Here is a 24512-nt window from a genome sequence, read left to right on the forward strand (position 1 = left end):
TTTTAAAGCTCTCCTTTTGGAATTATAGCATATAAATCAAATGATTTGGCTACAAGATAAAACGAAAGCGGTTGAGACCCTTATTTAACAGAATCGCAACTCTACATCCCACTCTATCCAAGAATCATAAGTGGAAATAGAGGAAAAATCATGAGGTAGGGAGGCAGAAATGCAGTTATTTCTTTGCATGTAGCGTTGATTGCATCATCAGAGCTGGTTTACTCTGATGTCAATCCAGGAAAGGAGTTTCATTTGATTAAAAATACAAATACGAGTGGAATATTAACATTGTTCGGGCAGGGGGTATTGGGAGACATTCGAAAACCATTTTGCACAATTGATCGGGGTTGATAGCGATCCTCCTTGTACCGTTGAAGATGCAAAATATATGCATAAAATGCCGATAGATCCGATCCGCTGTCGCTTCGATCAAAGCAAAGTTAGCATTCTTCTTGAACATGGCGCCAAGAAAGAAGATACTATTCAGAGAGTTGGACATTCTAGCCGACACTACCGACGAGATGTAGGTGTAAGAAGCCTGGTAGACCGGTATATGAATTGCCACGTGATTATGCTTTAGCCTTCAAATCATAGTTTGCGGGGATTGATATTGATAAAAAAATTTATACTTGAAGGGTATTGCACCGATTCCTTCGAATTTGACTCAGATAAGCTAGAGTTAATATTATACCCCCCCACGGAATCGAGATTGCGTTGACCGTCAACCACTTATGTACCAAATACTGGAGGGATATGGCCTTGAAAATCATCATCTAGAGTACTCCGATGTCTAGTAGGAATGAGTAAAACCCATCTTAGGCTCAAATATTGCTACAATCACCGTGTCGATACAAGTTTGTGCTCTGGCTAAAAGACGACAGCTGGACCAATATAGTCGAATTGTTTTACAGAGTTGCGAGCATGTTGAAGTACAAAGGAGTAATAAAAGAGGAAAAGGGGAGCAAAGATGATTAAAAAATTAGTTGCGTCTTGGTTAGATATTCAAGGATTTGGGTGATTAAATCATTTCGAAAGAATCCAAAAACCAGAGAGAATATATTCTTATTTCGGACATATTAATATGTCCGAATGATATCAGTCGTGCATAAAGCTAGTTTGGAGACCTGTAATCCTGATGAAGTCGACAAACGGTAATCGCTTCTTTAACGATTTCTCTTCGCAATAATAGTCGTCAATCATAATAAGAATTAAATTGATACCATAGATCCGAAATGACCGTTATTTAAAGTCTCAAGTAAATAGTCCACAGTAGCGTGCAGGTTAATTCTAGTTCCTGAAGAATGGTTTTTTTTATTGTATAGTCGTCTAACCTGGAGGCATTTCTGGCAGGGCAATCTGAAGAGAAGATCAAGTGCATTTATATGAATAGATAGAGATCTATTAATAGAGGTGGATGACTGCAACAACTCAGCGCTAAATGTATCTTCCGATTCAACCAGGGACGGCTTTTGCTCTATTCATACGGCTTAATGAAACTTAATTAGAGAGTTCTTCCGTAAAACACTAATAAAACATGGGTTGGGCAAATAAGCATGTGTTTGAGGTTAGATTAAAACTGGTGATGGAGTCGCACTCATAGTTCTCCGTAGATTTCTATTGACAAAACTAAACTGCAGACTCGGAGACAAGATTGGCCAACTATCAATATGCGACTCATCCCAAAAACAAGGCCACTGGGAAAACATCATGGGGTTGTCAAGCCATTTTTGTCTCCTTATTCCGTCCCTTTATAGCCGATGGAATATAAAAAAAGTTTTTCCATATAGAGCAAACCAAGCTGGAGAACTCTGAATTATTTGCTAGATCCATGGAAGCTGATGACTCAATTCCATGGCTGTTTCGGGGCGCCCTCGACCGCGTTGGAGCGCCTTATCGCTGTATATTTTCCTACAATGATCTCTTTCGGAACCAATCATATCCACATGGACCCCATATCTCGGCTGAGATCATGGTACGCCCATCCTTCGCCATTCGCATCTCGCAGCACGGGTGCGCATGTGTTGTTTTGCTTGCAATATTCCCTCTGTAGTCCTCCTCGGAGGCGAAATTGACGCAAGCATTCTATCTGCCTCGGGTTGCCACCGCACTGAGTTCCGTGACTTCGAATTTGGAGGATCAAATTCCATCTTGATTTTGCTGCCCATTCACAATGAATAAAGTTCAGATTCAATTATCTCGTAATAACGAGCCAATAAAAATGGTTTCCTTTTTCATTCTTTATAAATGGGGGCCTTTCCGGAGTTTATTTATTTTTCTTCCCACTTAACCTTCTTTCTTCTTAATTCCTTAGGAGTCTTCCTCCACGGCAAGACCGTTTCCTCACCATCTGGTTCACCATAAAATACTCTTTAGGGAATGCACACACACACGCACGTTAACGGAGAATATCATCAAGATCTCCACTTCGATACTATCCAAGTGCACGGAGGACAGAGCGTCGATGTCGCTACCAATGCTCGAGCTGTACCGATATACTCGACCGCCTCATTCGCGTTTAATGATTCAGAACATGGTGCCCGCCTCTTCAGTTTAAATGAATACGGCAACATTTATTCCAGGTAATGCATTACAAGACGAAGGCAAAAAAAATGGATAACCAGGAGCTAATTCTTCGACGGAATCATTTTGACGTTAATATAGAATTGGCAACCCAACGGTTGAAGTGTTTGAAAAACGTATGGCCGCCCTCGAGGGCGGTATTGCAGCTCTAGCAACATCTTCTGGTATGGCCGCGCAATTCATCGCCATTTCAACCCTTGCCCAGGCTGGGGACAACATTGTCGCCTCTAGCTCGCTTTACGGTGGTACGTTCAACCAATTCAAAATCCTGTTGCCTCGTTATGGCATCAAGGTGCACTTTGCGGAAACCGATTTACCCGAAGACATTGAAAAGCACATTGATGAGAAGACAAGGGCGGTGTTTGTTGAGAGCATCGGAAATCCAAAGTATAGTGTGCCCGACATCGAAGGCATCGCAAAGGTAGCTCATGCCCATGGTGTGCCTCTAATTGTGGACAATACTTTTGGAGCTGGTGAGTGGATTCTACCTCCTCAATGGCCATTGTAATTGGACTTAATTGGTAATGTTATCATTTTTACTAGGCGGGTATCTAATCCAACCGATTAAATACGGTGCTGATATCGTTGTGCATTCGGGTAAGCATTTGGGCGCACTGAGAATTGGAGGACAGGATTAAATCTTTTATTCTTCCTTGCTTAGCTACGAAGTGGATTGGAGGCCACGGAACCACCATTGGTGGCGTCATCATCGACTCTGGCTCCTTCCCGTGGGATAACGGCCGCTTCCCACAATTTACAGAACCATGTGAAGGCTACCATGGACTTAAATTTCACGAGGCGTTTGGGAAACTAGCTTTCATCTTTAAGGCACGCACGGACGTTATGCGTGACCTTGGAGCCTGCCAGAATCCATTTGGTGCCTTCCTTTTGCTTCAAGGCTTGGAAACGCTTTCACTCCGTGTTCAGCGCACGGTGGATAATGCGCTTGAACTTGCGCAATGGTTGGAGAAACATCCGGCCGTGGAATGGGTGTCTTACCCTGGTTTGCCCAGTCATCCCTCCCATGAGAATGCTAAGCGCTACCTCAAGCATGGGTTTGGAGGAGTTCTCAGCTTTGGCGTCAAAGGGGGTGTGCAAGCCGGAAAGGCATTTGTTAATTCCGTTCGCTTGGCCAGCCATCTTGCTAACGTAGGTGACGCCAAAACCTTGGTCATTAACCCCGCCAGCACTACTCATCAGCAATTGACCGAGGAGGAGCAAGTTCTCACTGGAGTTTCACTGGAATTGATTCGTGTTTCCGTGGGAATCGAGCATATTGGTGATATCATTAAAGACTTTGAACAGGCTCTCGAGAGAGCTGTTGCTCAGACTGCCAAACTAGAGCAGCTCGGATTCTTGAACGAGGAGGAGTTGAAGAATTAAACAAATGAACTACAAAGCTAGAGAGGTGCCTTTGAAAATATATACATCTCTACACAACTTCATACACAAACCCATATATATTTAATGCTTTTTTTTAGGATGCTTGGACTTTTACTGTTTACGTCTGTTTCTTTTTTATGTACTTTTCCCCTACCTGGTAACCCCTTCTATATCTATTCATTTTTATGGCTTTTTTTTGTGCTAGCTCTGAGAATGGAATGATAATTAAACATGACTTGTGACGTTTGCATATGACTTCGATCGGTCCCAATCTGCACCTTGTTCAAGGCCAAAATCTACTCTTTGTAGAAAATAGTTTCTTTTCCCTGTTCTAATTCGACATCGGTCCACTCTAGAATTTGCCACTTGAAGAATGCTGGGATCGAGGCTTATATAATACAGAATGACAAATAATGAGCCACACCTGTTAGCTTTCTTTAGTGGTAATCTAACGGGCAATTGACTATGACTTTACTATTTTTGATAATGATCTTTCATTAATGAATAGAGTTGGATGATATACTGAAGCAACCATGTAATGAGAACAATATTCAGCGTGTTGTAGACCAAAGTGTGGACTGTGCTGTTGCTGCTCATGGTACTAAAACTATATACTTAGGATTCTTCACTGTAGAATTTCACTAATGTTTATCTCATTTTATTTATGGATAGATCAATTTCTCCAGTTGCCCCACGAACTAGCGGAATGTTGTTATCATTTTTTGGATTCACCATTGTGCCTTCATCACAAAGAACTGATGATGAAGCAAATTAGCCAAAGGGCTTTGGAAGTATGTTCTATGTATATGCCTTTAGTAAATGGGCTGAGTTTAACGGTAATTAACTGCGCGTTTTTCGGGTGGATAGAGTGAGAACAGTCGGGAACTTTGGGTAATGTATCATATCCTCATCCATGCTGGTCTTGAAGACCCACAAGTGTTTCGATGGATGAAAGCACAAGGGTATCTCTCACGCCTACATTATCAGGCGTTAAATCTTCAAGAAACTCGTTTACAGCTGCCGGTAATCCAGCTATTATACGAGGTCTGTCGGGTCCATCGCCTCACACGATCAGAACTAGAGATGATGAATCAGCATTTTATTGTCTACCTCCTCGAAATCGTCGAGCACACGAGGAACGATGAGATGGAGGAGTTGAACTTTTCGGTGACGAAACTCCTTCTTGCGCTCAATGAGCAATACATGCTTTTTCAGGCTTCAAGCGTTGCGTCGGAGAACGAGGATGAGGAGGAGGAGATCAACCCAATATTGGATGTGTTGGCCGCACGTCCGGGTAGATACAAGACATTCAGCGAGAGTCTCGTTTTTTTGCTCAATCGTGCTTCCGGTGAGGATCCCTCTCTCCAGGTGCTTATTCTCAAGCTCCTCTACCTGCTCTTTACGACCCCAGACACCTACGACTATTTTTACACCAACGATCTCCACGTCCTCGTGGACGTCGTCATCCGAGCCCTCCACGACTTGTCTGCAGAGGCTGAAAATCTTCGCTCTACCTATCTCCGCGTTCTGGGACCATTATTGGCAAACACACCGTTGCGTAACTTATCCTATAAGCGCGAGGAGATTCGCCGGCTACTCGACGATCTGGTGAGCCCAGGAAAAAACTACGGAGGGATCGTGTCGGCGACGACTCAGCGTCTCGTGGAGCGTGTGAGGAATGCCCTTGATGTAAGTGGACGTAGAATCTCTCCCTCAGGATCCATGGTTGGATTGGCCGAGGCGTCACGCAAGGTGCTGGTGAGAAGAACAACGAGCACTCATTTGTCCGTGCCAAAAGTAGTACTGCTACCCTCGGATACGAGTGCAAAGGACGAGGGTGCAGGAGCTGCTTCGGAGTTAGGGGGGTCAGATAATGGGAGGTATTCGAATTCACTTGTGGTGTAAAGCGATGGCGAGTTCGACAGCGTGTTCTGCTACCCATCTAATGAAGCGAGTTTTTTCTTCTCTTTATTTTGTATTTAAGCATTTACCCTGTCTGAAACTTTATTGTAACTTTAATTGCTTATCCTTGTTCTTTGATTCGCCTTTTGTTTCCACTTCTATTTCTATATGCATTTATATCTTTTTTCGCAAAATCAGAGTACGCGCCCATCATTTAACCCCATTCATCCAAAGATCTCTCCTGCAAAGTTTGGACTACTCGGTACCAGACAAATTCGGGTGATAATTTAATTATGCAGCTAGGTAAAAGAAAAAAAAAATGGAGGTAGAAAAGTTCTACTTAAGGATAATCAACACACATTTACATCTAAAGGGGATATAGTCGAGAAGAGGAATATAGTACCGAAACTCAACACAGTTAAAGTCAACGGTAAAGATAAGCAAATTTTAAAGTTCAAAAAGGTATTCGAAGTATCCAATAATAATGAAAATAACAACAATCATAACCATGATAACAACAACAAAATAATAAGTATGCTCAAGGTCTGGATTAACCTTGTGATCAACTTCCATATCGGTAATCTCTTCTCAGTAATCTCACCGTTTTCTCGGCCTTGGCCTTCTCATACATCTTTCGGACCCATCGCATCAATCTATCCTCTTCGTAGCTCCTAGCCAGAAACTGGGACCCCAAGAATTCAAGCATCGCTTCTGAATTCCGTATTCTCATCAGACGCAGATACCGCAGTTTCAAGAGTGCTACCGCCACGAAGAACAGCACATCGAAGCCCTCCAGCATAAACACATCCCAGACACGAAGAAGCGTGGAATGTGGAACAACTCCTGCAAAAATGGTGATGAACCAACGCGTTGTATAAGCACTTGGTGTTATATTTAATTCACTCTAATAAATAATAAAGGATATAAAAAGAGAGGTCATTCAGGAGACATGGGTATCAGAAAAGTAGTTTTGGCATTACTAATCGGTTCGCCACCCTGGGAAGGTGGATTTTCAGAAGTCTTTCAAACACGTAATAACCCTCGATAAGTACCGGGAAGCCAGGAATGAGTAGATGGTGAAGATCGTATTTACGAAAGAGGTGAGTGAGCATTGCAAAGGCTCGCTATATATGAATATTTAGCCGTGATGTGGTTGCTCATACATAAGGGTGACTTATTACCTCTTCGTCATAATAGAATAAAAGCACACACACTATAGATGATATACCTCGACAGTACCCAATCTCTGGATCAAAATTCGAGAAAGATTTTAATATCCTAGTCAAACTTTGCGTTATGTCTCGCTGTCTATATAGAAAAATTCATTATGAAAAATGTAGAAAAACTGTATTAGACAAAAGGATCTATTTGGTCAAGGGTACACAAGCAGAAGAACTCACTCATTCCGGTGAACCTTTTGCGGATCTTCATACTGCCTCTTGCATTCCCTTAAGATATCTAATTCAATCTCGTGCTCGTGGCAGGAGGGAAATCGAAGCAACATCTGTTTCAAACAAAGAGATTAGGACGTTGAAGAGAAGATGGCTAGATAGAGCTTACGTGATAGGTTCCAAACAATGCTATCTCAGCGTCCTCTGACTCGTCTTGCACCACCATATTCCACCAAGCTTCAGCTCTCCAACAATTCGGTATTCCCTTGTATACTCGCGACACAAACTTTTGCATTGACAGTTGAGTCGGAAACAAGAAGCTATGAGCTTGGAAGCCTTCATCAAGTGAATGCCCGGCCATGCTTTCCCATTTTCCGGCACGTCTTATTTCTCTATTGTGCATCCTGGTTCGCCACAGATTGAGATTCATCCCAACCCACGGCATCGCGACATAGGAGGAATTTGGAGTATGCGATTTTTCCGATCGAGATCCATCCTCCTCAATTTCACCTTTCCCCTCATTTTCTCGGCTGATTCCGTGCATCTCGCCCACTTCTGCACCACGATCTACATCGGCCGAGTAATCTATACATCCTTTCTCTGATTCATCACGAAAAAATGGATCTGGGGTTAAACTTGCAGGAGACACGGGCGGATCGACCCAAAGTAGAATGGAGGATGTGTGATCTCTGTTCAATTCGACACTCTCCCATGGAGACTGAGATGAAATCGAGATGGAACGGGCTGTGGAGCGGGAGGATGCGAGAGGGATTCGCGTAGGGGTGCTCTGCTGGAGAGAGCAGTAGAAGTTGGGCGTGAAGAGCGAAGTGCATGTTCGATGCAATGATGAGTCCATTGTTAGGATCAACAATGTATTCTAGCAGGTTTCAGGAGAAGCAGCAAAGGACCCGGTGGAAGGAAGATTGCTAAGAGGGGTATCCGAACAAAATGGGTAATGGGGACATAGAGATTGGCAAGCTATCGCATGTATTTCTTAGTCAAAGAGAAAATCTTAAAAATTTTGTACCATCTCAGTCACACTCCGCCTCACCAATATTACTATATAAGAGTGAACCAGCAACTCGGGATCAAAACAAAAGATGGGAAAACAGAAATTTCCAAGGAACAAAAACGAAAAGAGATTGAAGGGCAAAAGGCGGGGGACAAGATATAAGTGCAGCGCATCAATTTAGAGGAATCAGCAAGGGAAGTAGAGGGGAAGGGGAAAAATGCAAGCCCCATGTATATATATTTATATGAATGTCAGCTTTGCAGCTTAGAAATTGGGAAGTGCCTAGTGTTTATGGAAACAGTTGTTACAGCTGCCAGGCTTGAATAGATTCGCTTGATAGTCTTCGCAGCCACATTCACGACACGTGCTCGAACTGGCGCCTTGATCGCCCGGCTTGCCCACATTCACTCCCGTAAAATACCCACCCCGCGCCGCAGCTGCTACAGCCGCTCCCGGCGAAGGCGTTGACGTATACGATCTTGGGGTCCCCGGCAAGGCGACTGCATCGGCAAATGGTGACGACGCAGAATCCTCTACATACTCTATGCCGGCATTTGACCTCTGGTTATGAGAGGAGCCTGTGGAGCTGATGCTGGTGGAAGAAGGCTTGCGCTCAGGTAAGGGGGGTCTAGAAATTTCCTCTGTGTAATTGACTGGAAACATCCCCGCGCGCCGCGTTCCGCCTGACGTAATTTCACCCACCCACCAACCGTCGTCAATCTTCTCGAGCACTGTGATGACGTCGCCCCTTTTCATGGAGAGTTCCTCCTCACTCTCGCCCTGGAAGTCGTATGTCGCACGCACTTGAGCTTTTTGAGGGGCGGGTCGGGGAGGGGCGGGGGCGGCTAAAAATGCAGAGGCCAAAATATTTATGTCCAGACCAACGAGGGCCTCAAGAGATTACAAATACTTACATCGCGCTGTAGGAGGAGGAGGGGCCGGCCTCCTGTCCACTGTCACGCCACCTCCAGTAGGCGTTAGGCTTCTCGCGGTGGGTGAGGGGGTAGTCAGCTCTCTACTCGATGCACGCTCCATAGTTTTACCCGCAAACAGAGAGCGTGATCGGCCCAAGGTTGAGTCATTAGCACTGTCGAGCGAAGTTTCGCTGTTGTTGCGTGACGAAGCTGGACGAGATGACTCGTCGGTAGCGCGGCGAGCGAGTATATTGGGCGCAGAAGGTGTCCGTGAGAGAGGGGCCACGGATTCACGCGTTTGAGCCCTAAATGCAAACCATCTCTTTAGTCTAGCCTTAAACCAATCTTTTCGCAGCCAAAGCGAATTGCATACGGTTCTCCCCAGGATTCGCTCACAGAGCGCATTATCTCTTCACTCTGTCGAAAGTACTCGAGCTGCGCTTGCATAAAACCAACAAGCTGTCTTTGATGCTCTTCCTCTGCTTCGAGAATCGCAACCATTTTTTCACGGCACTGAGCTTCGGTTTCCTCGAACTTGTGTCGAGCTTGCATGACTTCCTCCTCAAGCTCGGGTTTTTCTTTCTTTGCTTTTTGAAGTCGGCCCAACTTGCCATCATAGTCGAGCCGCCGCGACTCCAATTTCTTTCTAATTTGCTAAAAAAAAAAAAACATAGCGCAGAACAACAGAAGGCATCAGCAAGGTTTCTTGGATCCAAAGCGAAAAGATAGTCTACCTGGTACTCTTTTATTTCAGCGTAGGTTCTGTCCAATGATGCGAGGAACCCCTCTTTCACATTGGTAATGAACTCCATCTGAGCCAAGCCAAGTCGCTCTTGTGCTTCTCCGAAATGCTTTAATGTGTTGGCTAAGTGATTACCGCAAAAGTGAAAAAAGGATCTTTCCATTGCTAAAAATAGATTCTGATGCTTACTATAGGGAGATTCAGGGAGAGCGAAACCGCATGCAATCATCGATGCTCCCATTGCCTCGATGGGCATCGCCTTGTCACGTTTATCCTCGATGGTCTCCTTTTTTTTCCCTAGGGTCCTTAAGTAGAGTGAGACCGCGCTGTGCAATTTTTCGACACATTCACGGACGCGCTCGGTCTCCTGCTCCAAGTGCTTGAAGTCATCGCTAGCATGAGAATGACGCAACCAATCCAAAAAGCAATCCAAAAGTAATCATCAGCCTAAAAGAAAGGAAATCGTGCCGAAAAGACACAAACCTGTGATGGGTAGCTTTTGCCTGGCCTAGTTTTTCACCCGTCCACTAGATTTATAGGAGAGAGAAACCATGGTTAGGAGGGAAAATACAACAGGCGACAAGTCTCTTGCAAAACTTGCCTGCTTTAGCTTGTTAATATTCTTAATCATCTTCTAGTAGGGAGATTGGCAAGAATCTTCTGGGATAAAGGAAAGATTCGCTGCGAACAAAGAATGTAAAATTAAGATAGCTGTACAAAATGGGAAAGCCTAAAGTAAAATTGCCAATCCGTAATTGGCAATTGGGATCAACTTGTTAAGGAGGGATTCGATTTTCCCTATTTTCGTTATCCAAAAAGATCGAGCGCGTTGGAACCACCAGAGGGGCTCCTGCCGCTGTGGAGCTTTTGAAATTCTAAAATAATTTTCACCAGAAACAGGGTGTAACCATAAAGAGTCGGGGCACACTTCCTTGAGCTTTTTAGAGGGTTAATGATGAGAAGGTTAGATGAGATAGGATCAAGTCCCAGAAAGTAGAATGAAAAGAGCTTCGTAATTCTCCAATAATTTCTGGCTTTGGAGTTGATCGGGTGCTCGTAACAGACCCAATCTCCTTTATCAGCTGGTTAGGCTCTAGCTCTCCGGCATTACACACGAGCTATGGAGCGGTATGCAGGGCATGTTGGCTAATTGCAGGTGACATACGCTGTAGGTTTAGCGATGCCTATTGTGTCTAGTTAGAGAAAAAGGCGTAGTTAATATTGGTTTATGATCATCCTTTCATATTCAGAGAGCTATTTAACCTTTCTTTTCTCTAATGTAAGCAAATATTTCTAGCGCTTATAAACACTACTAGGTATCTGCCCGAGATTAATCGTAGAAGTGCAGAGATACACTTGATGGGGAGATGCTCAACATGGTAAGGGCACCGGGATAAATCGAGGCTGGCTTGAGCTTGAATTAGTGATGTATAGATTGGCTTTACTCATATGCATATGGAGTATATTTAAAAGCCCATATATGCATATACCCTGACTTGCCACCAACTCACATTTATTTAAAGGGTTGCGAGTTGAGATTTTGCACGCGATGCAGTGGTACATGAGAACTCGATTTATGGAACAGGATCGAAAATACACCGTTAAATTTGCATGCAAGTAAAGCAAACTACGATACAGAAGTATCCAGTCGAATGGATTTGTCATAATGCTTTACTCTATTTGTGTGTGTACACATTGACGGGATCCAACGTGATGCTAGATGATTGTAAAGGCTTGCAGCCAAAGTATCTGAGCTTTATTGATCCTCTGCCACTAGTGGCTTATGACAAAAGAACAATCTATTGTAATTCTACGACTCGAGTACCATATTAATAAATGTTCGTCAACCCTTACCCAAAAGTATTAGCATTTTACATCCGTAAAAAAGAATTCATCAGGCATTTTCCCCCTCTCTACATTTATACATTAATATAGCCTTCAAAGCCATGAGTGAGCCAAAATCTCCCCTAGTTGGCATCCCCGTCTCACGCACATCCTCCACCGGTTCAATAAAAGACACGCTCTCACGTAATAGTAGCTTCATTAACAAACTCGGCCAAAACACGGCTAAACGTAGCTTTGTTGACGTGGAGAGCGGAAGCTACTCACTTAATTTTGAAGATTATGAGATAAAATCACCTATTGGTAGATTATCGACCTTTCTCCATTTGAGCGAGTCACCCTGATGCCAATTCGATCTTTTTTGTTCGTTTAGGATTCGGCTCTTCTGCAGTCGTATACCATGCGATCTATAAACCAACCAACAAAAAGGTTGCTATTAAGATGATTGATTTAGATTTATTCGAGCGCAATCAAATTGATGAATTACGAGTAAAATTTTCATATCTGATATGTTATTGGAGTCCAATTTAAATTAATGGTCCTTCTTCTTTGATAGAGAGAGACACAGGTGATGGCTCTCTGTAAGCATTGCAATCTTCTTAGCGTTCATGGTGCATTCGTGCACGATTCTAAACTTTATCTTGTAACGCCGTACCTTTCTGGAGGTGAACATAAATACTTAATTCACCTTGTATGTATAATGTTAATTTTGCAAAAAAAAAGGATCGTGCCTGGATATCATGCGGAACGCATTTCCAGAGGGGTTCGATGAGATTTCAATAGCCACTATTTTGAAGCAAGCATTGCAAGGATTAGAGTATTTGCATAAGAATGGGCACATTCATAGGTGCGTGAAGATGCTTTGATTGAATTGTAACACGTCCTGTAGTGAACTAGTATCTATTTGTAGAGATATCAAGTCTGGTAACTTGCTTATGGATGAAGATGGCTCGGTTATGCTTGCCGATTTTGGCGTGAGCTCATCTCTTATGGAGAGTGGAGAACGTAGAGGCAAACGAAAAACCTTTGTAGGAACACCATGCTGGCTTGCCCCAGAAGTGGTGCGTTTTTTATTTTCCCATCATTTTCGCCGATTTAGAGTATTCGCTCTAACTAGCGTATATCTTCTCAGATCGAACAAAGTGGTGGGTATGACTACAAAGCCGATATCTGGTCATTTGGAATTACAGCCATCGAATTAGCTACGGGGCATGCTCCTTTCTCGAAATATCCGCCATTGAAGGTGAGCGCTAAGAGGGTATATGGGTGGGTGGTTTTGATCCAAGCTTAACTCTTACAGGTACTAATGATGACGATCTCGAACGATCCACCCACGCTGGATCGAGAAACGACTAAGCACAAGTACTCAAAAACATTCAAGGATATGATTGACACGTGTCTGCAAAAAGACCCCCAAAAGCGGTATGCTCTATCCGCTGTGTTCTTCTTCTTAATTAAGCGTTTAACTCTTCCCTTGGATAGACCTGCCGCTGAAAAGTTACTTCTGCATCCTTTCTTTAAACAAGCCAAGAAGCGCGATTTTTTGGTTAAATCCCTCCTTTCCAATTTACCACCATTAGAACATCGACAACATAAGAGTATATAAAATATTGACACGCTCAATGATGCCTTATTAATTTTGAAATTATATGAGAACAGAGGTGCAACATAAACGACATGTGTATCAGAAGGGTGTCTCTTGGGATTTCGACGGTGCGACCTCCGAGGGCTTAGGTCCTTCGCTGAGCACTGAGGACGAGAGCAACGCCGATAATATGAAAATAGAAGTCAAAAAACCTGTGGAAAATGTCCCTCCGTCTGCCATCATCAAGGATGATCAAAAGTCGGCATTTCCCGAGCAGCAGAGTAAACATATAGCGTTCGTTCCTGGGGACGTGGTTGCAGTGAACAAGAGCCCTGTGGTATCGCCTGGAGAATGGTCAAAAAATGAAGTGGGGAGCGAATTTTTGGCTGATGGAACAGGCATAGGTGCTGGGGCCCAAGAGCAAAAATTCAAACCAGGAGTAAAGGATAAAGACGAGGGCTTTAATCAAGTACATGAAGGGGAAATCCCACCGAGAAAAGGTATGTAAAATAAAATAAATTTGGAATGGAACTCTAGGGCGAACCGGTTCTTTTTCTATGATAGCTCGCGAGATTCGGTTGAAGCAACCTCTCCCTTATCCACTTTCCATTCCAAAACACTTTTCACCAGCTCCGATCCACTCTGCACCTTCTCATGGATCTACCTTTAGTTCTCCTCCACTCTCAGCTCAGCCCTTGTCAAGGGAATCTTCTACTTCTCGTGATGAAGGCTGCAGGTGCGGTCGCTTCACAATAGAGCGGCCGGAGTACGTAGAGTGTATGGGTATCGGGCGAAGGGGCCGTTTCGAAGTCTCGACGGAGGACACAAAAAGAGGAGGTATGGGGCACTCCACGGGGGGCGGTTCCGAGTCTTCGGAACGCGATTCAGTAAATGGCTCGCCCTCATTGAGTCCATACTCTTCGATTTCGCGGGGGCAGCAGTCACATGCTTCAAAATTGGATCCTGCAGCTATAGGACCTCGATTAGAGTTTCTAGTGCGGCAGAATGAGTTACAAAAACAAATGCTTACAGAGCTGATAGCGGGAATAAGTAGCGGCGGAAAGTCATTGGGTAACATGGAGGACGAAAGCCTAGAGAGGTGAATTAAACTTGGTGAGATGCTTAGCTGGGAATAATGACTTACTTTATCCCAAACTTTTGTATAGGTTGACCCATATAGGTGGACAACCCTACAGTGAATCTTCAGCCCATTCGTCTATGCTTTACCGCCAGCTACGTTCTCTAATAGGAGAGAACGAAAAGCTTCGCCAGGAAAATGCGCGTTTGCATAGTGAAGTGGACCGGCTCACCCGGAATATTAATGGTAACGACGAAGCGACAAAACCTTTGGGTACCGAAAATGAGCGGGACAAATAAGCAGTGGTAAAGCCAAATGGACAAGAAGGGAGGTAGCAAAAAGCGTGGGTCAGCGCTGGGATACATGCCTCGAAGAAGCATACGGTGGATGTTTAAAATATTTGTATTTCAACCCTATCTTAAATGTAATTTTAATGTAATCAGCACTCACACTTGACTCTTCTCCCAAGACCAATGAAGATCCAAACAAGAAACATCTTCGCTGAATCGATATTAAGAAATGCCTTACAATATAATCATTTCTCTATTTAACCTAAAAATACAAGACTAACGCAAAGGTGAATAACCATACCAATAAGATAGCCACCTTATAAGCACTTTGTCGTTAAACGAAGGATATAATTTATATTCAAAAAGAGAATAAAAAAAATCCAATACAAGTTATATAAAAGTATCTAGTTGCACACCACAGAAGGATAAAAAATCATAAATAATATTAAGATAGCAAGGGAGAAAAGAGCCCGACGAAGAAAAAAAATCCACGGAACATAAGGAAATAACCAAGGTAACGTACAAAACAGTGGTTTTAAAAATTAACGTCCTCCCAATAGCTCCATTTTGCGATTCTTTTCCTTGAACTCTAGCATGGTGTACCAGGCTCCCCCCATAAGAGTCAAGACAATGCCAAAACCGCCTAGGGCCGTCACAGTCTCTCCAAACAGCGGCACCACCACCAGGATGGTTAAGACTTGCTTGACGTTTCCGGCCACCGTCATCATCAGTGCGCTAGTCTTACCGTTTGAAGTGAAGCTCACCACGTTCAGGAAAAACGCCATCACGCCATTAAGAGCAATCAACAAGAATACGGAGGGAGTCATTTGCGTGTACCAGAAATCGGACACTTGGGTCAATTCGCCAGTAAGGCGGGCGTACATGAGGGATTGTATAAAGGCAAGCGGCGACATGCGATAAAGCACATCCATGGGGTGGAGCTTTAGCTTGCCCACTTGTACACGATTGGTGACCACGGTTTTGAGGGCTGCAAGGAACGCACTTAAAACGGTTAGGAAAAGGCCTATATGCAGTAAGGTTGTAGTGGGATTATCAAGTTTGAAAATTCGGAGACTTTCATAGGTTTCATCAGGATGCATACCAAATGAGGACTTGTATCCAAGATCGCCCAGCGAAGTGAAAGTGACCCCAGCTACAATCTAACGTTATAGCGATGTTGATACAGTTAGCTAAGCCCGTCTGAAATAAATAATGGAGGTACCCTTATCTAACTTACTGGTATAAGAGAGATATAGATTGCAGAGGGGTATTGCTTTTTCAATACCATTACAGACAGTCCAATCGTGAACAAGGGTGTCATTGCGCGAATGATTTGATGAAGCTGATATAACAGAAAAAAATGACGGTAGGTAAAATCCGGTTAGAGTATAGGTCAAAAACATTATCCCAATCATCAAAGTATATCTACCGATATTTTTACTAGTTGTCTATTCCGCCAAAAAAAAATCATAAATTTTGTTAGTAGCCGAATTGTCGATAGCGCACCTAATAATAACTTACAGGGCCACGTTGCTTACTGCAATATTAAGGGTGTACAGAAGCGAGAACATCAGCATCACCATATTCTCCTGGTGACTCAAGCGTGTTGGCTTGAAATGACCCATCTTAGCCGCAAACAATGTTCCCACTGCACCACATAATGTGTGGATGGCCGTAACGGTAAATGGAAACTTAAATCCTAGACTTTCAAAGACCGCTTTGTTGTAGATGGTTAAGACGAGGTTGAAGAAGAAGTAGAGGCCAAGCCATATATATGAATCAATGACGTTCGATTTTGCGGTAGGGGCGGTTGTTAAAGGAGTCGGTAAGGATTGGCCAGACTTAAGGCTAGACTGATGAAGCGGTGATGAAGTGGTCTGTGTAGTGATGATGGAAGGAGGAGCAAAGGGACTGAGCTTTAAGCGCGAGAAGGACGATTTGCGCTCGGTAATTGGCGATGGGGGAGAGGCTACATCGATCAGATTAGAGTACGGTAGGGAGACTGATGTGCTCCGCGGCCGTGAGGCGAAAGGGAATCTTGATGGTGGAATTTTGGGTGGATATTAATATGGCTGAGAACGGCGGGCCAGAGAGGGGGGAGGGGGAGAGGACGGGGATGGTGATGCTCTTCAAAAGCAATATGCAGTTTGTTAAAAATAGAACAACCAAGAATAGTTGGAAATAGAACAGACGTTGGCCGCGCCTCGCAAAATCAAAATAAGTTAAAGTAAGACTGATTGGTTCGAATGATTCGATGTAAAGCAAGGGACCGCTCGAAAAGGGAAATCTCTGCTTCCATTAACCAAATCGGATTTATTTCAAGGAAAAAAGGAACAGGAACACTATTGCTAATTCACTACCCTATAAGTTATATTCTCTAGAATTGTCCTCTAGATCTGGTTCTTTATTGCCTTGCTCTCCTTAAGCTTGACCAATCTCTCCACGACCTCCTTGAGAGGCACCGTCTCCGTCTTGCCCTTCGTTCCAACATCGTCACGATTGCGCACATTGACAGACTGGGTGCTCTCTTCCTCAGCGCCCACCACTAGATGATGAAATGGCAAAGAGGGCGATCAGTTATTCAAAGCATTGAGAAACTCGAATTGTTCGAGAAAGAAGCAATTAGGGTTTAGACAATGTTCTACATACCGAAGATAAAGTTATATTGTGCAAGCTCTCCATTGCGAATCTTCTTATTAAGTGTATTGTCGCCCAGATCTGCATCTGCAAACAAGCCAGCATCATGCAAAGCCTGTCTTACACGCTCAGCATAGGCGAAAAATGGTGCGGAAACGGGAACGACAAGGACCTGGCGAGGACTGATCCAGAACGGCCACTTTCCTCCATAGTGCTCAGTGAGAATAGCGATCATCCGCTCCACAGATCCGAGGACGGCACGGTGGATAATCACCGGTCGAGAGTATTGTTCTCCCTCCGAGTTCTCATTGCGATACTGGAGATCGAACCGCTCCGGAAGCATGAAATCAAGCTGAATCGTGGCACACTGGTGCTTCCTCCTAAGTGCATCCGAAATCTTCACATCAATCTTCGGCCCATAGAAGGCACCATCTCCAGGATTGAGTTCCCAGGGCTCTCCAAGCTTGTTCAAAGCGCCCTCTAATCTTCTCTCAGCATCATTCCAGACTTCCACGCTTCCAAGATATTTCTCCGGTCTCGTGGAGAGCTTCAACGAAAATTCAAATCCGAAAATTCCATACACCCGCTTCAAAAAGTCAAATACTCCTTCCATTTCGGTATCAAGTTGATCTTGACGGCAGAAGATGTGAGCATCATCTTGCTGGAAACGGCGCACACGGGTAAGACCAGTGAGGGCTCCAGAGAATTCATTGCGGTGAAGCACACCGAAATCGGCTAAGCGTAGAGGAAGTTCGCGATAGGACCGCTCGCGGTGGGCGAACATCAGACAGTGACCCGGGCAGTTCATAGGTTTAAGCGCAAACTTTTCCTTTTCAACTTCGAATGCAAACATATTTTCCTAGCGATTCGGAAGAGTCGGCGATAAATGAAAATAATTATTCCAGTTAATAAAGTATAACACTCACCGAATAGTTTTGCCAGTGGCCGGACGTCTCCCATAATTTAGTGTTGTAGATGTTGGGCGAAACAACTTCATTGAATCCACGGTTGCGATACTCCCCCTATCAGTTGAAGAATAATGGAAACCAGTTTAGCATATGGTTTATCTATCCACCTTAAAAGATTCTTTCGCACTTTAATGAAGTTCATGAGCGTGTTATATATCCGTGCGCCATGGGGGAGGAAGAAACAGCTACCAGGGCTCAATTCATGGAAGAAGAAAAGCTCTTGTTCCTATAGACAAAGGAGAATGAAAAGAATTAGAGCATGCAAATAGCAGATTCCTACGAAATTTTAGTCCTATACCTTGCCAATCTTGCGATGGTCGCGTTTTGCCGCCTCTTCAATGAAATGTTTGTATTCTTTCATCTGCTTTGCATCAGGGAAAGAAATACCGTAAATGCGTTGAAGTGAGTCATTTTCAGAATTTCCAAGGAAGTAGGAGGAGGAGTTCTAGGATCAGAGACAAAAATAATGAGTTATCACGGCCCTTATTTATTATGTGCTAATTTTCCCATTTTATCCTCTTAATAAACATACCTTCATAACGGAGAATGCTTTTATACGGCCGGTATTGGGAACGTGCGGACCGCGGCACAAATCAATCAGAGGCCCACAACGGTACACAGTCGTTGAGGTACCATCGGGAATCTTATCATTGATAATATGGACTTTATAAGGATTATGCTAAACATCGAAAATAAAAAATTGGATATTAAAAAAGAGTTCGGGAGAATATATAAGTATAGGGCAGAAGTACCTTGAACATCTCTAAAAGTTCCTCCTTTGTCATTTCAAGTCGCTCGAATGGTTGCTTCTCCTTCACAATATTTTTTGCGATGGTCTCGAGCGATGGATAATCCTGCGGCGAAACAACTCTAAAAATCGTTGATTTTAGTCAACAACTCTTTTGATACCACAGTACAAATAATCTGATGAGCTTACCGTTCATTTAATCCGAATTCATAATAAAAGCCATCCTCCAAGGGCGGGCCGATGCAGAGGTGACAACCATAGTGTCTTTCTGCTGCCTCACCCAATACGTGAGCGCTTGAGTGCCAGAATACCATCTTGCCCTCATCATGTTCGAAATCCAAAAGCTCCAATTTGCAGGACGCTTCAAAAGGACGGGTAAGGTCCCAGAGTTGACCATTCACCTTTGCGATGACTACTCTTTCAGCAAGCGATTTAGAAATATCGCGGGCAATATCCATTGGGGAGGTTTCCCACGAGGTAGCAGGCTTTTCGGAACCATCGGGTAACGTAATCGTAATAGCCTCGCGGGGTTTAGCTATTATACTCTGGTCATTAAATAAATGGTAATAAAAATAAAATGAGAAAAATTTACCCTTAATTTGCTCATCGTACTTTTTCTTCAGGTCATCGAACATCTTGATACGATGCGAAAAATATTCGGGCGGTGGGGTGATCTAAAATTGGTGTTCTTAGCTTTTCAGACAAATGCCTTCACGAATATCCTATTAAAATTCTCCTAACCTCAAGCGGATATGAACCTTCATTGGCTCCTTCTTTCTTCGCTTTCTTGTCTGCTTTTTTATGTGCTGGGGCAGGCTTTGAAACCGGGGCATTGTTATGATGGTGAACAGAAATATCCTCCATTTTTTCGGTAATATTATCGACTATGGTGTCCATTTTGTCTCTTTTTATCCTAAAAAAAAGGAAGTTCGAGATAAGTCAGGATGAATTATTTATGAATTAGGCGCGTCAAATTTTGACTCGTTTGGTGGCTTAGTATTTATGTGGTCCAAGGTCGGAAGTTAAAAATGAGCCCATTGATGAAAGGTGGCCAAGTTCTATTCGCAATTTTAATTAAATTCTTTCTCTTTACTCTTTCATATCTCCTATTTACTTATATCATCATTATAGATACCCATGGCACATATTGATACAGAACAACCGATACCAGAGCAGAATACCACAATAATACCCAAATTCATCCTTGCTCTTCTCCAAATTTCCTTTGTTGAACTACTACTTATGGGTTCGTTTATTTTTGGGGGATGCTGTACGAATGTGTATACACTTGAGGTGCTCGTCAGGTAGAATGCAGTATGAATGATCTCTGTAGAATCTAGCTAACGCCTACTTTTATGAAAAATAGCTCAGAACCTTCAACGGGACATCTCATAACGTTCTTGCAATTTCTTTTTGTTTCTCTCGTGTCCTTCCCCATTCATTTAATCCCCACCTCCTTTAGCTCTATTTTCCGCCACCAAATACCCCACATCCCTCTTTGGCGCTGGGCCGTTCAAACACTCCTATTTTTCTCTGCAAGTTTGCTTAACAACTGGGCACTCGCTTTTAATATCGGCGTTCCCTTGCACATTGTTTTTAGGAGTGGTGGTCTCGCATTTTGCATGGTGGTTGGATGGATCAATGGAAGAAATTATACCAAAGGGGAGGTAATAGGCGTTGGGTTTGTAAGTCTTGGGGTTATTGTTGCAACTCTAGGGTGTGTAAACTCACAAGAAAAGGTAATTTTGTGTATTCATTTTTGATAGAGTCGTGATTTACTATTTATTTTAACAAATGTTTCTAACAGATCAATCAGTCGCCAACCGATACTTTCGAGGTTATGAAAGGTGTCACTATCCTGTCAGCTGCCCTATTATTGACGACCGCAATGTCTTATTTTCAAGAAAACACTGTCCGTATTCACGGTCAACAACAATGGCGTGAAGGCCTTTTTTACTTACATTTTTTCGGGCTCCCTCTCTTCCTTCCTTTCCGCCGCCAAATACTGCACCAGCTTCACCTTCTTCTTACCAATCAATCGCCTTACCTATGGCATTTCCTTTTACTCAATGTAGTTACACAATATATTTGCTTGTTGGGCGTCCATCGATTGACGGCTATGGCCAGCGCGCTTACACTGCATGTTGTATTGAGCGTGAGAAAGGTGCTCTCGCTGGGCATATCATTGTTGGTTTTTCGAGGGAGAAATAAGGCAACTGGGGAAATGGCTGTCTTATGGGGAACATTGCTAGTTTGCTGTGGCACGATATTTTATTCATGGAGTCATATACGTTGTGACACTGCAAAGAAGAAGCTAGCTTAATTGTAATTGTTTAGTCTTGTTCATTTCTGTAATTATAGAGTCGATATCTATATATATATGTTGCTCTTCTAGTTTCATCTTACTCTCCCCCCATTTTTTCACCACGCTAATTCTATATCCTTGTATATAGCTCATTCTTTTGCAATAATGTTAAGATTTTGAACTCGTATTTTATTTTTTGAAATAGCCTCTTTTTACATTTTCCTTATTTCAATATCGAAACAGCTTACAGATTGTATCATGATAAATGGGCGTCAGCCCGGACTTTCAATAACAGGCTTAGATTTCCGCATGCATGCTTATCAGAGTGTCCGCATACACCATTCGATTTTGGATGAGTGCATGTGGGTATCCATCTCATCAAGTTTCCATTTTTGGAAGCCAATAATCACAATAAATGGCTAGAGTTATAGATATTATCCTTCTCTTGTAATTATTAGTTGGGTCGATTTGCCAAGAGCGTGAACGAGAATGGTTCCCAGAACAACAAACATTGATTCACCCTGGGATGGTTAGGCGCAAGAGGGGAGGAGGGATGCATGGTAATAGATTACAGGATAATTAGTCCTAAGTTCGTGTATTTTAAAAAGAACTCTCGCCAAGCCACTTCGCCGTCAGTTGCACAGAAAACTTTCGGTGGTTATTCTGCATTTCTTATTCTTTTTGTTCTTTTGAACACTGGAAATCCATAGGACTCATCCGTCAAACTCATTCCTTTCCTTTTTCATATTTTGGGAGGAGAAAACCACATCATCAGCTTTACACATATTTATTTTTTTGGCACTTTTATGCTATTGATGGAATTTTATTAGTGGACAATTTACGCACCTCAGAATCACCTCAGTAAGCCCTGAGATGTGTATTTTACTCTCGCCCTATTTTATCCTTTAATTAGCCCCTCCTTTTTTTCATCCTTCATTTTCTCCTATTAAATAACCTCTCCTCTTGAACTACTTGTTAGCTCTAAGGCTTCTCATCATTGCATGATTGGCATAATGGCCAACACGCGTAACACTGTTAGCCCTACTCCTAACGTTAAGCCAGCCCAGCGTACCTATTCAAGTCGTACTATCTACACGCCTCATAAGCTCTCAGAATCGTTTTCACTCAAGGACAAAGCTCACACACTTCCGACACATCACATTCCAAGTAATCGCAAGATAGACGCAGTATCGACTCGACTAAGTTTTGAGGTTAAGCAGCAGGAGGCAGCGGCGGTGCATAAAGAACAGAAGCAACGTGATGAACCAGTATTGGCGACGATTCCACGGTTATCGCACGACTCAACACAGCGTCAGCCTATTTCGCATCCAACTAAAGAAGTAAAGGTCAATGGGTATAATCCTAATATACAACGCTCTGCTACGTACGTCGCTCCACGCCGCACAACTACAGCTGTATCAAGCGCCATTCCGCGTCGTAATTCCTACGTTCATGGGAATGATGGGAAAGAACTACTTGAACTTCAGGAAGAGCTCGCACGGCGAAAGGCTCGCCGCTTGTCAAAACTCAAGCGCTCTGATGATGAAGTCTTAGTCGGGACTCGCATTGATGAGGGCCATGTTAATTATGTGCTGATGTATAATATGCTGACGGGTATTCGAGTCTCCGTTTCACGATGCACGGCGAAACCCCAGCAAACTTTAACAGATATGGATTTTTCCGCCGCACATAAGATGACATTCGATATGTTAGTGCCAACTCGAAACTATTTGAATAGCAAGCTAATTGCTTTTTTGTTTGACTTAGTAATGGAAATGAGCTCACTCCTTCTGCGAAATACGATTTCAAGTTCAAAGATTATGCCCCTTGGGTCTTCCGCCATCTGCGTGAATTATTCGGCATAAATCCGGCAGATTATCTTATGTCACTGACGAACAAGTACGTTTTGTCTGAGCTCAGCTCGTCTGGCAAAAGCGGTGCTTTCTTTTACTACTCGCAAGATTATCGGTTCATCATCAAAACAATACACCATTCAGAACACAAATGGATGCGAAGAATTTTAAAGCGATATTATGAGGTGATTATTCTTAGATGGACACTCGCCAGACATTTTATCAATTTTCTTTTTTTTTTTGTTCCATAACAGCACGTAAAAGAAAATCCTAACACGCTCCTTTGCCGGTTTTATGGACTTCACCGTGTTAAACTACCCCACGGGAGGAAGATTCATTTCGTCGTAATGCAGAATGTATTCCCAGCCGACAAGGATATCCACGAGACTTTTGACTTGAAGGGGTCAACTATCGGGCGTTCAATTTCTGAAGAGGAAGCTCGCACGAATCCTCGTGCTGTGATGAAAGATTTAAATTGGCTGGAACGCGAAAAACATCTTGAATTAGGACCTGAAAAAAGACAGATGTTTATCAACCAGCTGGAGCGAGATGTACGTTTGCTCCAGGAACTGAACATTATGGATTATTCGCTCTTGGTTGGAATCCATGACCGCTCCAGAGGGAACAAAGATAACTTACGCGAGAATAGTCTATGGGTTTTTCAGGTAAATAGTCAGATGGAATCAGTCTAATACCAATTATATTAAAGGCGGTTGCTAAATATATTTTTGACGTAGCCTGATGCTGTGAAAGAGGAGCGTGGTCTCCAGCGGATACCCTCCAAACGTTCTGGTACAGTTGGTGCACTTCGTAAAGCTGTGGTGGAGTCCGATCCGGTTCGAGTTTCCTCATCATCCAATAAGCTTCCGAATGAAGCGGCTCCTGAGCGGTTTAAATGCGCTTTCTATGCTGACGAGGGTGGCTTTATGTCCACAAACGAACAAAACCAGGCCTCGAAGGAGCTGTACTACTTGGGGATTATCGATATTCTAACCCCCTACAATTTAACAAAAAAGGCCGAGCATTTCTTTAAATCCCTGACTCAGGATAAATGTGGGATTTCAGCCGTTCACCCGCAAGAATATGGTCAACGTTTCCTGAGATTTATTAAAGGAGCTGTTAAACGAGACAAACAAGAATAGTATGAATCAGTTAAGATCGTACGGGTCATGGAGTTTTTGGTATACCTATTTGTATCTTATACTTTCTTCTAAGGAATTGTAATTTCTGCAGCCCTTCCTTTTATATTCCCCCTTCCACTCCTTTTTATATCTCCACTATC

General features: G+C 43.2%; 10 protein-coding genes across 10 annotated transcripts; 6 read left to right on the forward strand and 4 right to left on the reverse strand.

Annotated features, from left to right (window-relative positions):
- Positions 1–1828: 1828 nt before the first annotated feature.
- On the forward strand, positions 1829–2152 carry VTP21DRAFT_3136 (uncharacterized protein; the record flags this gene model as incomplete). Its single annotated transcript, XM_069393406.1, has 2 exons — positions 1829–1972; positions 2051–2152. The coding sequence occupies 2 exons, from the start codon at positions 1829–1831 to the stop codon at positions 2150–2152; spliced, it is 246 nt and encodes an 81-aa protein (XP_069249746.1).
- A 224-nt stretch (positions 2153–2376) lies between these two features.
- VTP21DRAFT_3137 (uncharacterized protein) lies at positions 2377–3963 on the forward strand (the record flags this gene model as incomplete). Its single annotated transcript, XM_069393407.1, has 4 exons — positions 2377–2579; positions 2662–3053; positions 3124–3177; positions 3242–3963. The coding sequence occupies 4 exons, from the start codon at positions 2377–2379 to the stop codon at positions 3961–3963; spliced, it is 1371 nt and encodes a 456-aa protein (XP_069249747.1).
- A 403-nt stretch (positions 3964–4366) lies between these two features.
- VTP21DRAFT_3138 (uncharacterized protein) lies at positions 4367–5868 on the forward strand (the record flags this gene model as incomplete). The annotated part of the gene is made up of 4 exons (XM_069393408.1): positions 4367–4406; positions 4472–4561; positions 4636–4754; positions 4831–5868. The coding sequence occupies 4 exons, from the start codon at positions 4367–4369 to the stop codon at positions 5866–5868; spliced, it is 1287 nt and encodes a 428-aa protein (XP_069249748.1).
- Positions 5869–6427: 559 nt separating this feature from the next.
- VTP21DRAFT_3139 (uncharacterized protein) lies at positions 6428–8112 on the reverse strand (the record flags this gene model as incomplete). Its single annotated transcript, XM_069393409.1, has 5 exons — positions 6428–6769; positions 6846–6989; positions 7047–7173; positions 7266–7369; positions 7426–8112. 5 exons carry the CDS (start codon positions 8110–8112, stop codon positions 6428–6430), a joined length of 1404 nt encoding a protein of 467 aa, XP_069249749.1.
- A 438-nt stretch (positions 8113–8550) lies between these two features.
- Positions 8551–10555, reverse strand: VTP21DRAFT_3140 (uncharacterized protein; the record flags this gene model as incomplete). Its single annotated transcript, XM_069393411.1, has 7 exons — positions 8551–9113; positions 9183–9487; positions 9556–9836; positions 9917–10047; positions 10114–10316; positions 10408–10451; positions 10526–10555. 7 exons carry the CDS (start codon positions 10553–10555, stop codon positions 8551–8553), a joined length of 1557 nt encoding a protein of 518 aa, XP_069249750.1.
- A 1315-nt stretch (positions 10556–11870) lies between these two features.
- Positions 11871–14728, forward strand: VTP21DRAFT_3141 (uncharacterized protein; the record flags this gene model as incomplete). Its single annotated transcript, XM_069393412.1, has 11 exons — positions 11871–12069; positions 12140–12255; positions 12323–12431; positions 12526–12613; positions 12677–12827; positions 12899–13009; positions 13067–13188; positions 13249–13364; positions 13426–13851; positions 13916–14450; positions 14518–14728. 11 exons carry the CDS (start codon positions 11871–11873, stop codon positions 14726–14728), a joined length of 2184 nt encoding a protein of 727 aa, XP_069249751.1.
- Positions 14729–15261: 533 nt separating this feature from the next.
- VTP21DRAFT_3142 (uncharacterized protein) lies at positions 15262–16344 on the reverse strand (the record flags this gene model as incomplete). The annotated part of the gene is made up of 5 exons (XM_069393413.1): positions 15262–15743; positions 15822–15879; positions 15957–16061; positions 16149–16167; positions 16241–16344. The coding sequence occupies 5 exons, from the start codon at positions 16342–16344 to the stop codon at positions 15262–15264; spliced, it is 768 nt and encodes a 255-aa protein (XP_069249752.1).
- Positions 16345–16501: 157 nt separating this feature from the next.
- VTP21DRAFT_3143 (uncharacterized protein) lies at positions 16502–16786 on the forward strand (the record flags this gene model as incomplete). The annotated part of the gene is made up of 2 exons (XM_069393414.1): positions 16502–16544; positions 16605–16786. 2 exons carry the CDS (start codon positions 16502–16504, stop codon positions 16784–16786), a joined length of 225 nt encoding a protein of 74 aa, XP_069249753.1.
- A 323-nt stretch (positions 16787–17109) lies between these two features.
- VTP21DRAFT_3144 (uncharacterized protein) lies at positions 17110–19969 on the reverse strand (the record flags this gene model as incomplete). Its single annotated transcript, XM_069393415.1, has 10 exons — positions 17110–17264; positions 17369–18215; positions 18283–18378; positions 18452–18550; positions 18623–18769; positions 18857–19003; positions 19077–19194; positions 19262–19607; positions 19665–19746; positions 19814–19969. The coding sequence occupies 10 exons, from the start codon at positions 19967–19969 to the stop codon at positions 17110–17112; spliced, it is 2193 nt and encodes a 730-aa protein (XP_069249754.1).
- A 2409-nt stretch (positions 19970–22378) lies between these two features.
- On the forward strand, positions 22379–24372 carry VTP21DRAFT_3145 (uncharacterized protein; the record flags this gene model as incomplete). The annotated part of the gene is made up of 4 exons (XM_069393416.1): positions 22379–23085; positions 23145–23415; positions 23485–23895; positions 23968–24372. 4 exons carry the CDS (start codon positions 22379–22381, stop codon positions 24370–24372), a joined length of 1794 nt encoding a protein of 597 aa, XP_069249755.1.
- Between the last annotated feature and the right edge of the window lie 140 nt (positions 24373–24512).

The sequence above is a fragment of the Calcarisporiella thermophila genome (genome assembly GCF_041956535.1).
Source record: "Calcarisporiella thermophila strain CBS 279.70 unplaced genomic scaffold VTP21scaffold_16, whole genome shotgun sequence".
NCBI lineage: Eukaryota > Fungi > Calcarisporiellomycota > Calcarisporiellomycetes > Calcarisporiellales > Calcarisporiellaceae > Calcarisporiella > Calcarisporiella thermophila.